We start from the raw sequence: 15,514 nt of genomic DNA on the forward strand, positions 1-15,514 counted from the left end.
ATACAGTTTCATGAACCTGTTAAAAATGAGGAAGTCACTATAGGTCACCAGTATGTCACTGCTTTAGTATTTTATATACAAGAGACAAAACAAAAGGTGCAATATATAATCTGTTGAACAAAACTGGGACATGATTATTGAACTGTTTAATACATTAATAAGGCACCATTCACTTGAACCTTATAGATAGGGTTAGGGTTTATAAAACATCAAATTATTATAATAATTTTTTTTAAGTTTAGGCAGATAAGAAATACAATAGATGTAGCAGAGTAATGGAAATGGAAATGTATACCAATCTATACACTCATGTATAGAACTGCCTTACTTGCCTTGTTAATGATGTGCTGAAGCAGCAGGTTTAATTCTGAATGCATTTAGCATTTTTGTTGCATAAATTCAAGGACATGCCTCAACCCTCAGTGGATGGTATTCCGTCTTGCAGAAATAAATGAGGCATAAAGTTTCTTCAGGGCAAAAAAGTGTCATATAGTTGAGTAGTTCAAATCAGTCAATCAGCCCACACCCAGCTGAAATTATTCTCACTGACTAAATAGAAAAAAGCTCCCCAAACCTGACAGAACTGAAAATGACTTCATTAAAGGTTTGGAGTGACATAAAGAACCATTCAAATCTTAAACTTTTTTTTTTTTTCCAAAATTCTATCATGTTACCCAGTTACAAATAGTTCCCTGAAATAATGAATATGGTGGCCTTTCAATGGAAAACACAAAACAAAAAAGAAATTACAGCAAACTAAAAAACACAACAGAACATTTAGAAAGATGCAATTAATTCAGAATACAGAACCAAAACCAAACACATAACAACAAATTTAAAAGCATTAACATTAGATCCAAATGTAAGGATAGGTCCTTATTAAACATGAAATGCCTTATGAGGCTGAATGGAAATAGCATATGACCATCAAGCAGAAATAATCTGGTTTAAGACTAGTAAAAATTATGCAATGCAAAAAGCTAATTATTGTGTATTTCTTCTGAATAATCTCACTTCCTTTATTAGTGCCCTGCAATGTTTACATCTTATCTAAATCATATTATCTTATAGTACCAATACACATGATTAAAGACATTGGTATATTCATGCAGGCTCATAATTAGGCTAAGCAGACTGATGTGCTGTTTTTGTTGAAATTGCTGTTGCATTTTCTAATTTGATGTTGTAGATCTAATATTGTGTTGCATTTTTAGTTAATGTGTTTATGTGTTTTGCACTTACAGGTCACTAGGTTCTATTGTTTTGTAGCAAATAGAGTCTGATGTTATAGCTGAAACAACAGAGCCTGTACAGCAAATAAGTGTAAAAATTATAAAACATCTTTCTTATGTACCTTTCTAATAACTGCTCACAAACTTGTTTCTCACATTTAGGTACATCTCTACAAACTAGAGTCCCTGTGTTTATCAAAGTCCGGGATGTAAATGATAATGCTCCTGAATTTGCCATGTATTATGAAACCTTTGTCTGTGAAAATGTCAAGGCCGGACAGGTATGTGTTCAGTCTGCATTTCCAAATTTCTATTATTTGTCCTTTACACAATTATGGCATATTTGATGAACTACAGGATATATGGATACTGCTATATTGTGTTTCAGCTCATTCAGACCATAAGTGCTGTGGATACAGATGAGCCGCTTGTCGCACATAAGTTTGTCTTCAGCCTGAGCACAGTCAACCCTAATTTTACCATTTTTGACAATGAAGGTAAGTATCACATGGTGAAATACAGCTGATTCTGTGAAATTCTACAATAAATTTTTATAAATAAATAATTGTCCATACTCAGACATAAACTTCATTATATTAACCTAAGACATTACAGCTCTAGCAGTAATACACTCTAAATAACATTTTAGTCTATGACAATGAATATTGATTGTTTAAATTTAAATGAATAAAAATGAGTTAAAATAAAATATTAGTACTACTAAATTATATCAGGATGAAACGATTTAACAATCATACGGATGCTTCCTAGCACTGAAAACAGAGACATGGCCATTAATCCTGGCGATTTTGTTTGTTTATTTTCCAGATAACACAGCACGGATATTGACACGCAGGGGCAGTTTCAACCGACACGAGATGAGCTCATACCTGCTGCCCGTGGTGATCTCAGACAATGACTATCCTATACAGAGCAGTACAAGCACTCTGACTGTGCGAGTGTGTGCTTGTGACAGCCGCGGGAATGTGCAGTCATGCAGTACTGAAGCTCTACTGCTTGCTGCCGGCCTGAGCACCGGCGCTCTCGTCGCTATCTTACTCTGCATCGTCATACTGCTCAGTGAGTAGAGCTTGTAGTAACAGAACTTAAACAAAGTTTATTGTTATACCTTTTATTCTTCTCAAATATTTGACTTCCCCTCAGGACTTTAACGTTCATCCAAATTAAAGTCCATCTGCACAAATTTCTAAAAAGCTGCAATCTTGTTCTGACAACAATTCTGTCTCATTTTCACTGTATAATGAGGACCCAGACAATAACTAGGCAAGAACAAATAATAAATACATTAGCTAATCAAATAGGCAAGTGAAAGCTTCAGTGTGATTGCCTATCACTGTGCACTGATGTATTCATTTAGATACTTATAAAAGGACTTTATTATTACAATTTTAATAGTAGAAAACTGACTATATTTAATATATGGTATGTTATGCATTCCTAAGCATGCTGGTTACTCAGATCATTATTGATAGTGTTTTTTTTATTTAGAATGACAGAAAAACTGAACATAATTGGCAACTTTATTATTCCTTCGAACGAGTCCCAGAGAAGACAGCATTGGGAATGAACTGATCTGACTTAAGAAACTGTTAAAATATTTTATTCTTGCCAGAAAGATGCTATTCAAATATTCTTTGAGTGTGCAAAGGCCAATCTTAACACATGCAGGACCAAACTATTCTCCACCACAGATGGGTTTGAAAGAGCAAAATATATTTTCTTCTTCCGCAGTAATGACAGCAACAAACAAGAATAGAAACACTCAAAAGTGTATTCGTATTCATTATGCGATTTTTCTATTATAGTGACATCCATCCTAACAAGTTTTTGCATTATCCATCCAATCTAAAAAACTTTTTGGGTTAAAGATTGATGGCAACAATACATTGGCATCATCAAAATATCTGTTGCCTTTAAAACCTGTCTCAAATCATGTTCTTTTTTTTATCTAAATCTTAATAGCTATTAGAGCACTTCTATCTGAGACAACTAGCTTGCGTTTTAGACATAGATATATATTTTTTGTTTTTCTTTTCATTATTATAATGTATACCTTATTAAACCTCCACTGGTGTAATACAAAGGATGTACATTTTTCAGATTCACTTGAAGTCCATCCTTTACATGCCATGGTATGCCACATTGTATTGTGTAAAATTTCTTGATAAAATGAAGGAAAACAGTGTGAATCAGTGTAAACGTGTTGTGCAATCTCACTTTATTGCTGGAGCCATGAACAGATTCCATAAATATAATCTCTAACTGCACAACCCTTGGTGGACTATCTCTCTCAACTCAAACTCTGAATAGTGTTTCTGAAAAGGCTGATTCATATTTAGCCAATATAATAACTGTTTAGTTATTGTTTATATTTTAACTTATCAAAATGAAAACTTTTTGTTAATTAATTATTTAAATATATATTTTTTTTATTCATTCATTCATTCATTCATTCATTCATTCATATTAACTAGTCACATTGTCATGTTCAGTGTAATCTGGAGTGTATACTGAAAAACCTGGCAAGAAGGTGGGAATAAACCCTGGATGGGTTGCCAGTCCATCAGATGACACCATCTACAGTCACATTTACACATTCATTCACACCTAGAGGGATTTTAGAGTAGCCAATCTGACTACTGGTGTATTTTTTTTAGAGGTAAGAAAACCAAGGAAGAAACCAAATTGGTTATGGGCAGAACATGTTGAGAACTTCTGTTTAATTATGTATTATTACCACCTGTGCATCGTGATTCATAGTCAATCACAATATTTTGATAAATTTATTGTGAAACTCATTAAAATTCTACTATACCACACATTTGTGAGTAAAATAAGCACAATTTATCTTTGATTTGAAACAATCTTTTTTTTTTTTAGTTATTATCAAATACTCCTAGGCTACATTTACAGTATTTGGCAGATGGTCTTATCCAGAGCAATTTATATCTAGCTCTTTAATACAACTGCAGCTTCAGAGTGGCACTACTGGGATCTGACAACACAAACTGCCAGCAAGTAGTCCAAGGACTTAACCACTAAGCAAGCACTTCTTGGTCAAGGTTAGACTGCTATGCCAAAGTTTAGCCATCAGATTTGCTTTTTAAGCATTGCAAATGTAATGAGGAGAAAAATTCTAATGAAAAGTGGTAAACAGTTATTAAAACATCAATGCTTCACAGTTCCCCATTTGGGAACTCGAGCTCCGTCGCAACGTTGCTCGTTGCTCTTGAGGTAGTCGATTGTTTGCATTGTAGCCGCATGGTTATGCGCACGTTTCGCTCCCGGAGAGCACTCTTCGAGGAGAGCGCTCTCCCTCGTGGCTCTGGTCCCGCTCTTGCAGAGGTAAATCGGCGCCAACATTCGTGGGGTTTGCAGGCCGATCTGGCAGAAGGCATGGAGTTGGATGAGTCCTCTCCGACCTCCCCTACCGGGTTGAGCGCCTGCTTTTTTGGGGAAGCACTTTTGGCGGCTGTTTCTTCTCCCGGTGCGAGCAGCACGGTGCTCCACATTTCTTCCTCCGAAGAGGAAGAGATGATGGATGCTAGCAAGCCTGCAGACTCCTCGCAGCCTGTGCTGCACAAGGAGCTCCTTAAGGTCGTGAAGCGGGCCGTATCCAAGCTCGAGCTAGCTTGGCCAGTCGAAAAGCGGAAGCAGCGCGCACCCAGTGAGGTGGATGAGCGCTTCCTGTGCCCCGTGTCACAGCCTCATCGCTGGAGCCTACCGTTCTTCCCCGACCTGTACACTGAGGTGTCCAGGTCCTGGGAGACCATGTATGCGGCGCATACTTTTTCCCAACAAACCTAAGAAGTACGGCTACAGGGTGATGCCGCATGTGGAAGAGACGCTAGCAAGCTATCACTCGACTAGCATAGCATCGTCGCTCAAGGCCCCGCTGTTCCCTACTAAGCCGTTTCAGGCTACGTCTGCTTTGGTGGGTAAGACTTACGCGGAAGCAGGTCAGGCTGCGGGTTGCCTCCATAAAAATGGGTGTGTTGCAGGCATACCAGGCTTGATGCAGGAGTTGGAACGATGGACTTAGCTCTGGGGCTGACGACATTAAGGAGTTGCGTCGCGCTGCCGATCTAAACATTAGGGCCATGAAGGACACGGCGTGGGCCGTTGGTCGGTCCATGTCAGCCCTAGTGGCCACAGTGAGGCATATGTGGCTCACCCTGTCAAATCTCCCTGACAGGGATCATGGTTCCTCCTGGCTTGTGCAGCCATGCTGTAGTGGCGGTCGTCGACAAGCATCAGGAGTCTAAGAAGCAATTGGCAGAGTTCCAGCGGTGCCTTCCTCGCCCCTTCTGTGGGGATTCTTAGCAGCAGCCTCAGCCTGGTCCGTCCAGGCAACGCAAAGCCCAGAGGGAGCCGGGTGACCTAAGGGTCGTCCTCGCTTCTAATAAACGGGCCGTGGTGCATAAGTTCTGACGACTTACTTCTGGGAAGGCACTGAACACCTCGTTCCACAGTGCCCATCCCTCTGCAGCACCATGGGGAGGCCAGGTTGTTAGCTCTGCCAAAGATGTTCTTCTGAGCATGGTCTCCCTCCAGCAGGTGTCTCCCTCCACTTCCACCCCAAAATCGCTGCGGATGGAGGGGACCTGCCGCCTCTCAGGAGGCACTGATGTCTGCAGGGCTGGCCTGTTAGCCATTCAGGTACAGCTGTTTCAGGGCACAGCCTCCTGCCAGTGGGTGTCTACCTCTATTTCCACCCCGAAGGTCGCTGCTGATGGCGGAGACCTGCTGCCTCTCAGGAGGCTCCAACGGCTGCAGGGCAATGCTCCTGCTGCTCTGGAAGGGTTAGAGGCCAGCCTCGAGAGGCTGGTTTCCTTAAGAGACTTTCTGACAGCGTAGGGAAGGCTGCCAGGCGTGTTTCAGTGGGTCCTGCATACAATAGAGAAGGGCTATTCGATTCAATTCCTCCCCGGTTTAACAGGATGTGTGCCACCCTGGTGGTAGCCAAGCAGGCTCTGGTCCTGAAACAGGAAGTGTGCGCTCTCCTGAGGAAAGGGGTCATCGAGGTGGTTCCCCCCTCGGTCAGAGAGTCAGGCTACTACAGCCCGTATGGGTTGCATCGGATCCTAGATCTGCGCTCCTTGAACCGTTTACTCATAAGCCTCAGGTTCAGGATGATCACTCTCAAAGAGGTTGTGTCTCAGATCAAGTCCATGGACTGGTTTGTCACGATAGATCTGAAGGACGCACACTTTTACATATTCATCCTTCCCGCACACCGGAGTTTCCTAAAGATTGCTTTCGGGGGTGAAGCTTACCAATACCGGGTCCTGTTTGGCCTGGCACTCTCACCCCGCACCTTCACGAAATGTATGAATGCGGCACTACTTCGGGGCATCTGCATTCTGAACTATATCGACGACTGGTTGATATTAGCTCGAGCAGGGCTCTTGTGGTGAGCCTTGGATGTGTGAAGAGAACCGGACATTCCTGTCCCAGGACCGCGTTTTGGGAACTCCCTGTCGTCGCGTAATGCTAACGACGGACGCGTCCCTCACGGGGTTGGGAGTGGTCATGAGTGGCACATAAACTGCCTTCAGATGATGGCTGTGTTTCTGGGTCAAAAACACTTCCTCCTAGACCTCAGAGGCCACCATGTGTAGGTCCATACAGACAACACAGCGGTGGTCTCATATATCAACCACCAGGGGGGTCTTTAATCTCGCCCCCTATACAAGCTGACGCAACAGATCCTCCTGTGGTCCCAGGGGACACTCATCTCACTGAGAGCAGTTTATATCCCGGGACAGTTGAATTGGAGAGCAGACGCCCTTTAGAGGGAAAGTCTGAGGTGGTGGAGCAAGGTGCCCAGGTGGATCTGTTTGTGACCCATGAGACCTTGCACTGTCCCCTTTGGTTCTCTCTCACTCACCCAGCCGTGGTGCAGCCGAGGCCACGTCTGTACGCCTTCCCCCCAATCGCGCTGCTCTCAGGAGGGGGCACAGTTTTAAGCGGCTAGTCTTTCCAGTAAGGTAGTGGAGACTATCCCCCATTTCAGAGCTCCCTCCACGAGGTGGTTGTATGCCACGAGGTGGCATTTCTTCAGTACGTGGTGTGAGAACCACCAGTTGGACCCAGTTAACTGTTCGGTTGCTTCAGTTCTGGAGTTCCTGCGGGAGCAGTTTTCCACAGGGTTGGCTGCTTTAACCTTGAAGTGTCCGCTATCGTGGCTTATAGTACACCACCTGTGGGGCAGTCGCTGTGTAGGCACGAAGTGGCCCTTAGGTATTTGTCTATAAAGACCGCTTTCCTCCTGGCAATTTCCTCCCTGAAGAGGGTCGGGGACCCACAGACCTAGAGTTTGCCCCTGGCATGGCCCCTGGCATACAAGTCCTCTGGTCTCCCCGTTCCGCTTGGGGTCAAGGCTCACTCCACTCGGAGTGTGGCAGCCTCTACGGCTTGGTCCGCTGGAGTCTCGCTCCAGGACATCTGTGATGCTGCGGGCTAGTCCACCCCGCTGAGCTTCGTCAGGTTTTATGACCTTGACCTTAGAGCCACTGCAGGCTCCTCTGTTCTCTGTGCTGGTTGTGAGGCTCTAACACAATAGGCGTTCCTGAATAGGGAACGTCTCTAGGTTGCGTATGTAACACTAGTTCCCCGAGGGAATGAGACACTGCATTTCCGGGCCACACTACCTGCATCCCTGCAGCGCTTACCTTCTCTCTTGCAGAAGCTAATGTCACTACCACCGCACAGCCATTTTGTAGCTTCCGGTTGTCGCGACGTCATCTGCCTATTGGCCAGATTTCATACGTGGCTCAGAGTGTGGACAACGCGAGGCGTTCTCAAAGCGTTGCTATGCAGCGTCTCATTCCCTCGAGGAACTAGGGTTTCATACGTAACCTAGAAATGTTCCTATTCCCAAATCCTATTCTTTTGGCCCATTTATTTTCTTTGCCCCTGTCAGATCTATCTAGAACATCATGGATGTAAAAATATTTAACAAACATTGAGAAAAGACTTTTGATCTCAATAATCTAGACATAATCAGTGTCATTACAGTGATTAAACTTTAAACCAGTCAGATGTGAGAAATCACATTAATGGATAATTGCAAACTGGCCAAACCTAACACTAGGGAGCTTAAATTTTCAACATTCACCATGCTGTTTTTGTCATCAATTAACAAAAACAATAAACCACAATATGCTGTAACATCAACAATTCACATTGACTATCAAATTTTCTTTTAAACTCACGGATCCCTGTGATCTACATTCCATCTTTTTTCCTCCTTTAATTTTCTACAAACAATCACAAACTAGGTTAAAAGTAGGGCACCCCATTAAGCTGTTACTTCAGGTAATGCTTACAGAAAATCTACCCACTCCCCACCCCTCTCTCTCCCTCCTTCTTTTTCTCTCTCAAAATGCAACAGAGGGAAAAAAAAGTTTTCATTATTAAATGCATGAAATTGACAGAAAGGCCTTTCTGCTGTTGTAAGCTTCTAAGTAGGTCACATTCTGCCATCATAAAACACCACATTTACCTGCATATACTTTAATGCAGCATAAAAAACTCCACCAAACTCCTTTTTTTTCTGCAGCACTGAGCTAAAATATGCCACACTTATAACCAGAGGCACTTTGATAGGACATTTTCTCAGTGTGCCTCTTAACCAAGCGTGACTCATGTTCCACCTGAGGTAATATCATATGCGTTAGTACAGCTATTTGAGTCACTATGTGTGTGTGCTAGTTTTGCAGCATCACTGTTAACCTATAACCCATTGCCCTGTACTTCATCTGAGCTAATTTTGCTGATGAACCAGCTGTCATTAGTTATGAATGTACAACAGTGTATGAAAAAGTGCATAATAGTGTGTCCTAGGAGCCAATTGTATAAATCCTGATTTAATGGCGCATGAGGTAATGCAGATATAACGATATAAATGTAAATGCATGGATGCATCAGGCAGAATGAGCAGCATTTTCTCCATATATTATAAGTTCATTATATGAAGTTCATATATTATTAGCTCATTATATTTAACAGGTTCTCATCTTCTACTCAATCTGCTGAACTGCTTTGTGCCATATAGTTTATTGTTTTGCATAGATTTCTCTGTCACTATGACATCCTTTCCACCACTACTTAATTCTCCAGTAGACAGGAGATAGCACTGATGGTTAAACCTTTGCATTTATAACCCGAGTGCAATAGCATGACATTTGCTCGTTACCTTCCCTTCCCCTCGCTCCACTGTTTGAGTTGTTCTTTCTGACGAGATGTCCAATTCACCAGGGCACTCCAGCACAGTGAAAGGGGGCCACTGGCCCATGACAAAGTGCTGCTACCTCTAACCTAAATCTGCCCCTTCCACACACCTACCAATACATACATACCCTAACAACCCCTCACCACCTGTTGCCCTCCAGTCTGAGCGTCATGCAGCACACACACCTCCTGCAGTGCCTCCTTCATAATTAACACCTGAGTGGGAGGCAGGGGCAATCGCTCCATTTACCTGCTGAGAGGAGAGAGAGCAGCCGTTGATCAGGAAAAAAACCTACTTGCTTACAGATACACCTGCTCTCTTCTTATACAGAATTTGCTTTCTATTGAAAAGAAAATGCAAAACCAGGTCACACACCAGCCTCCTTTCTTAATTTCAGCCCTAACACAAAATGCCAAAATAAAATTAAGAACAGACGCCATTGTAAATAAGAACCTGTTCTTAATGACTTGCCTGTAAAAATAAAGGTTAAATAAAATAAAAACAGACACACACTCAAAAACTTTTATAAATAAATAAAATAAGAGAGAGAGTTACAAAAAACATACAATACTCTCTTCGTATGAGTGCACAGTATTATAATTGGCAGTGTGGCTCAATTCAGAATGACATCACATTCTATGTCATTTAAAAAAATTCTTATCTTACAGCTGTCATTATTTGGATTAATCCAAAATAAAGATCAGATGTTTATTTTTAGGACTTTTAAAAAAAAATTTTACATGTGAAACTTGTTGGAAGCATTTAATTAGATGAGCACTATAAAAGAATTTCCAAAACATGATGTACCATGGAACACTGTAAAGGCTATTATTAACATGACATCACAAAGAACAGGAGTTTCTTCAAAATGTATACAAGAACAAGACAAACATAAGAGGCAGCATAATTACTTGGAGAATCTGACAAGTACTGATTACTGATGTCTTGGCTATACTGATAATAACATTTGCATTTATGGTATTAAGAAGTCCCTATATCTCATTTATATGGTCTCATTTATATACTGTGGTTGAGGGTTAAGGGTTTTGCTTAGTGGCAGCTTGCTGGTGCTGAGATTTGAACTCACAACCTTAAGAGCATAAGTCCAACATCTTAACATCTGAGCTACAACTTCCAGGTATAGTACAGGGTGGCTATAAACTCGAAAGTAATCTCCTTCAGCGAGCTAAACTAAATCACCCTAAACTTATTAATTTAACATGTGGCAAAATGTGTTCTATTTTGAGGATACTATTTCCAAAAGGCATAATAATTCCTAAGGTTTGTTTTATGATAAGAACACCTTACCCATTGTGCAACATACTGATGGCAGCATCCTGTTTACCGCTGCATTAACCAGAACTAGGGTTTTAATCAATGTAAAGGAAATCATGAATAGCTACTTATTCCATGAATTTTGCCTTTCATCAACAAAATGACCCAATGCATACATCCAAATCAACAAAGGAATGTCTTAAACAACAAAAGATGTATCAAAATCTAAGCCAGAGCACAAATGTGAATCAACTAAAAATCTGTGACCTGAAGTGGGCTGCATGCAGTTTGATGGCGCTAGAACGATTTTTGTAAGAAAGAGTGGAGAAATACTGCCAAGTCAATCTGTGCCGTGTTGATAGTCTATTACCAAAAAAGGCTTAGTGGTGTTATAATGTCAAAGGCTGATTTAACATGTGCACACATGTAACTGGGTTATATATATTTTTTTTCTTTAAACTTTAAACTGTCTACTAACATTTATTTTTTTATTTTTTTTACGTTTGTACAATAATTTTACAATTTTAGATGTTTTTTATATTTCATTTTACATTAAGAGATAAAATGTTTAGGGAGGCTTTATATAAGGTTTCACGTAAAAAAAAAAAAAAAAAAGGTATTATAACAAAGGTGTATAGATTTTATATTTCCATTGTATGTGCTTTCCATATCACTATTTTAAAGCATGAAGACCTTTTTCAAGGTTATATGCCCAGCCAATGCAAAAAATGTTTCAGAAATAGTGTATGGCTCCTTTCACACTTTTTATGATGCATGACACGTTTTGAGACACACTCCTCTGCATCTTCTGCTGAGCCCTACAGTTTTATGCAATACCAACTCCATTCTTGTCTCTGCTCGTGCCCTCACCCAACTAAAACACTACTACTTTAATAAATGGATAATCTAGTAGATCTAATCGGAGGATACTTGACTGTTCCCTCCTCTATTTATTTGGATTTATTTATTTATTTTGTAGCTTAATGACTATATATAATCCATTTTTACTAAGCTTTTTTTCCCCTCTGGTCACTCACTAAATGAAGGTCACTCCCAGGGTTCGATCACAGCTTTTTCTCTTGCTTGTTGCTATGGTGATCATGCTGGCTTTAAGTCATTTTCTTCATATTTACCACTCTAGCTGATGTTGCCCCATCTACTCACAGAATGTTTAGGGGACATAAAGCATTGTTTATCGCAGTGGTTGCCATGGAAATGGTAATGCTTTTGTTTTCCTGTGCCCCGTTTCTATAGTGATTGTGGTCATGTTTGCGGCGCTGAGGCGGCAGAGGAAGAAAGAGCCTCTGATTATTTCCAAAGAGGACGTGAGGGACAACGTGGTGAGTTACAATGACGAGGGTGGAGGGGAGGAAGATACACAGGCCTTCGATATTGGCACACTGAGAAACCCTGAAGTCATTGACACCAACAAGATGAGACGTGACATCATCCCAGAAATGCTCTTCCCCTTCCGACGTGTCTCACCTATTAAGAACAATGCAGATGTGAGAGACTTTATCAACAGTCGTCTTCAGGAGAATGATTTGGACCCCGCAGCACCGCCATATGATTCACTGGCCACTTACGCTTATGAAGGCAATGGTTCACTCGCAGAATCTCTCAGCTCACTTGAGTCTGCAGCAACTGAAGGAGATCAGGATTTTGATTATCTTAGTCAGTGGGGGCCACCATTCAAAAAGCTGGCAGAAATGTATATAGGAAAAGAGATGCATAGAGAGACTTAAGACGATGTTGTAACACTGTCCTGAGTATTCTGACTCGTATCACTCCATGAGCTTACTCACATCAACACACTTTTACCAAACTGTATAATCTACTTAGAGTCAAGAAAGACGTGAAAACCATACTCGAATTAATTGGGAGTTTTGATTTCCAAAATTTATTTTCCTCCTCTCATTCTTGATCTCGTTCTACTCTTTCTTTTACTTTCTTTCTCTCTGTTTTATATTCCATAAAGATGCCTTTAAAGTTTAGGAATTTGTTGTGATCGATGATGTGAATAATGTGTTTTGTACGTACGAACAGTGATAGCAGCTTTCTATACTATTGATGTTTACTGCGAATAAATGGAAAACAATCTGATTATTAGCTTAGCTTTTATTGCAAAACTTATATAAAATAAATACATGTAAACTGTTTGGTATCTTGGGTTAAAAGGGCAGTGTTACAGTGATATTTTCTTTTCTTTTTGTTTTTCTTTAAATGGTTCAACGTGTCAACGTGTGCATTCATCTCAGCACATAGAATTAGAATATGTACAATGAAAAGTGTAATCTTGTAAAAACCTGGTCATACTGTCTTCATTCTGGTCGAATGCTGTCATATTGTTTTATACTGTATTTATATTTTTATACTTATTTTGATAATAAATTTTGGAAAATCCCTAATATGTTATCAATGGTTTAAATTTCAATCAGGACTTAATGCTATGCCCAACATGTTTATGAGATGTGACATATTCCAGACACCATGCAATTCTTTTTATTGAATTTTTGAAAGATTCTTTTAGAAATAGTAAAATATAAGAGCCTTTATTTAAAACGGTGAATAACAAATAAAACTCAGTGACAGTAATTGTGTTAAAGAAATGTTTAGGTGGTAAAGAAAGTTTTTGTGGTTCTGTCAGTCATAGGAGACCACTGCAAGTGCAGGTTCGACTAAATTGCAACAGCTAGAGGAACCCAAACAATACACAGAATCAGAATCACAAAACAAGCAATAGTCAGACTGTCAGCAAACAGAGTATCAAAGGCAGCAACCAGAATCAGGGAATAAAAAATGAAATAATAATCAAAAAGATAAAAAGGACAGAACTGAATACACATGGAGAGGCAGCATCATTAGAAATCTCAGAGCAGATACTTTGCACTGGTAGCATCTGAGCCTGGATTATTTATGTATATGTGCTTTTTAGATGTGTTACACATGTGCTCAATAAGTAATCATGTGACCTTGAATGTGAGAGTGACTTTGTTAAATGGGAAATCAAAATTGACCATCCTGTGATGCTGTGGTGGATTGGATTTGGTGCTCTGATATGACATGTGCATTCAGAAATTCTTCCAGAATTATTTTAGATCTTTATTTGATTACATTCATAAATAACTGTCATTTAGCACTTTTGTATACCATTTTCATCTAAACCTGAGTTAAAAAATTATTTTGCACAGGCATTCTTGAAAATCTTAATCAGCTGATTAATGTAAAACTGGAAATGCAGAGGTTTATGTATAAGCATGCACATGCACAAGGCTTTTAGCTATTCATTCCTATTTAAGATCTTGTTTCACACCCTCTTTATACACTTGTGTATGTCTCCAGATGATTACCAACTGGAGCAGCTTTTAATTTGCACTTTAGTTACATGGACATCTGCCTGAGTTGCAGGGAAGTGGTTTTGAAAGAAAAAACATTAAATAGTAAAGTAATGTCACAAACCTAAATAAACAACTTAAGAATAACAGAGCAACATCTAATGGTCTAAACTAATATTAGGGAAATAAACATAGGTGACAATATGTGGACATTGCTTTTAGAATATTCAGCACCTCTACAAATGAAACCGAGAATATGACTGATCTTGTACACTGCTTTAAGTAGAAAAATATAAATAACATTTTAGACACCAACTTTTTTGCTCACATATACAATGGCAATAATCCAGCTTTAACTGTACTGTAAATTATGAATGTGACCACCAACTCTTTTTTTTTTATATTGCACATCTGGTATTATCTCAACTGCCCACCTGGAATGTATACACACACACACACACACACACACACACACACACACACACAGTACTGTGTAAAAAGCTAACAAACATTAAGTTAACAAACTAAGAAACTAAAAAAAAAAAAAAACACATTTGTCAGTAAAAAATGTGCCAATACATAGAAGACCATTTTTCAGACAAAAAAGTCTTTAAAGGAAATTGCTGTGGATTCTCTGCAAGATGCTCAATAAATCTTACCAGCCAAATTCCTTATAAAACTACACAAATAGCACCTCAATATAATATGCTAATATCATATATTGACTTTGTTAAGTTTATTGGCTTTATCTGCTTTTAGTATTAAGCAATGTTATATTATAATTACAATAATATTGAAGGTTTCACAGCATTTCATGCATAAAGTATCTCACAAAAGAGTACACCTCTCACATTTTACCAACCATTTAAGTATATCCTCTAAAGAAACAATACTATAGAAATGAAACTCGGATATATTTTAGAGTAGTCAATGTTCAGCTTGTATAGCAGAATAGATTTACTGTCCTGAAAATAACTCAACATACAGCCATTGTTATAGCTGGCAACAAAAGTGAGTACACCCTAAGTGATAAGAGCTGTACACCATGTAACTATGCAAAGCCACATATCGTATTCATCATGTTCATGTTTTTGTCTGCTGGACAGGAGCATACTAATTTGTGTACCTTGTATTAGAGCAGTTAAAATTTGGTGCTTTGAGTACAATTCCCTCATACTGACCACTGGATGTTCAACAGAACTCTCTAGAATTAAAATTGTTGCTCTCCACAAAGAGGCTGAGGCTATAAGAAGATGTGTAACAGACAAAGGTTTTCCAAGACGGATTCCACTCAGAACAGGCCTCGAAACAATGTCTGTTGTTAAAAGCGGTATAGAAATAAACTTGACTTGACTCGCAAGGGTTCATCAAAGAAGTTGCCTCCTTGTGCTGTGCATCAGGTGCAGAAGTTGGCT

General features: G+C 39.8%; 1 protein-coding gene across 2 annotated transcripts in view; it reads left to right on the forward strand.

Moving 5' to 3' along the window:
* cdh10b (cadherin 10, type 2b (T2-cadherin)) overlaps positions 1–13,172 on the forward strand; it is a 43,259-nt gene extending 30,087 nt beyond the window's left edge. For both annotated transcript variants that reach the window (XM_083556713.1, XM_083556712.1), the window contains exons 9-12: positions 1,395–1,513; positions 1,621–1,729; positions 2,061–2,312; positions 12,019–13,172. In XM_083556713.1, the coding sequence (XP_083412839.1) occupies positions 1,395–1,513; positions 1,621–1,729; positions 2,061–2,312; positions 12,019–12,509 (971 nt within the window). In that variant the 3' untranslated portion in view covers positions 12,510–13,172. The remainder of the gene's footprint in view (positions 1–1,394; positions 1,514–1,620; positions 1,730–2,060; positions 2,313–12,018) is intronic.
* The last annotated feature ends 2,342 nt before the right edge of the window (positions 13,173–15,514 follow it).

Source organism: Silurus aristotelis (assembly GCF_946808225.1).
Source record: "Silurus aristotelis genome assembly, chromosome: 12".
NCBI lineage: Eukaryota > Metazoa > Chordata > Actinopteri > Siluriformes > Siluridae > Silurus > Silurus aristotelis.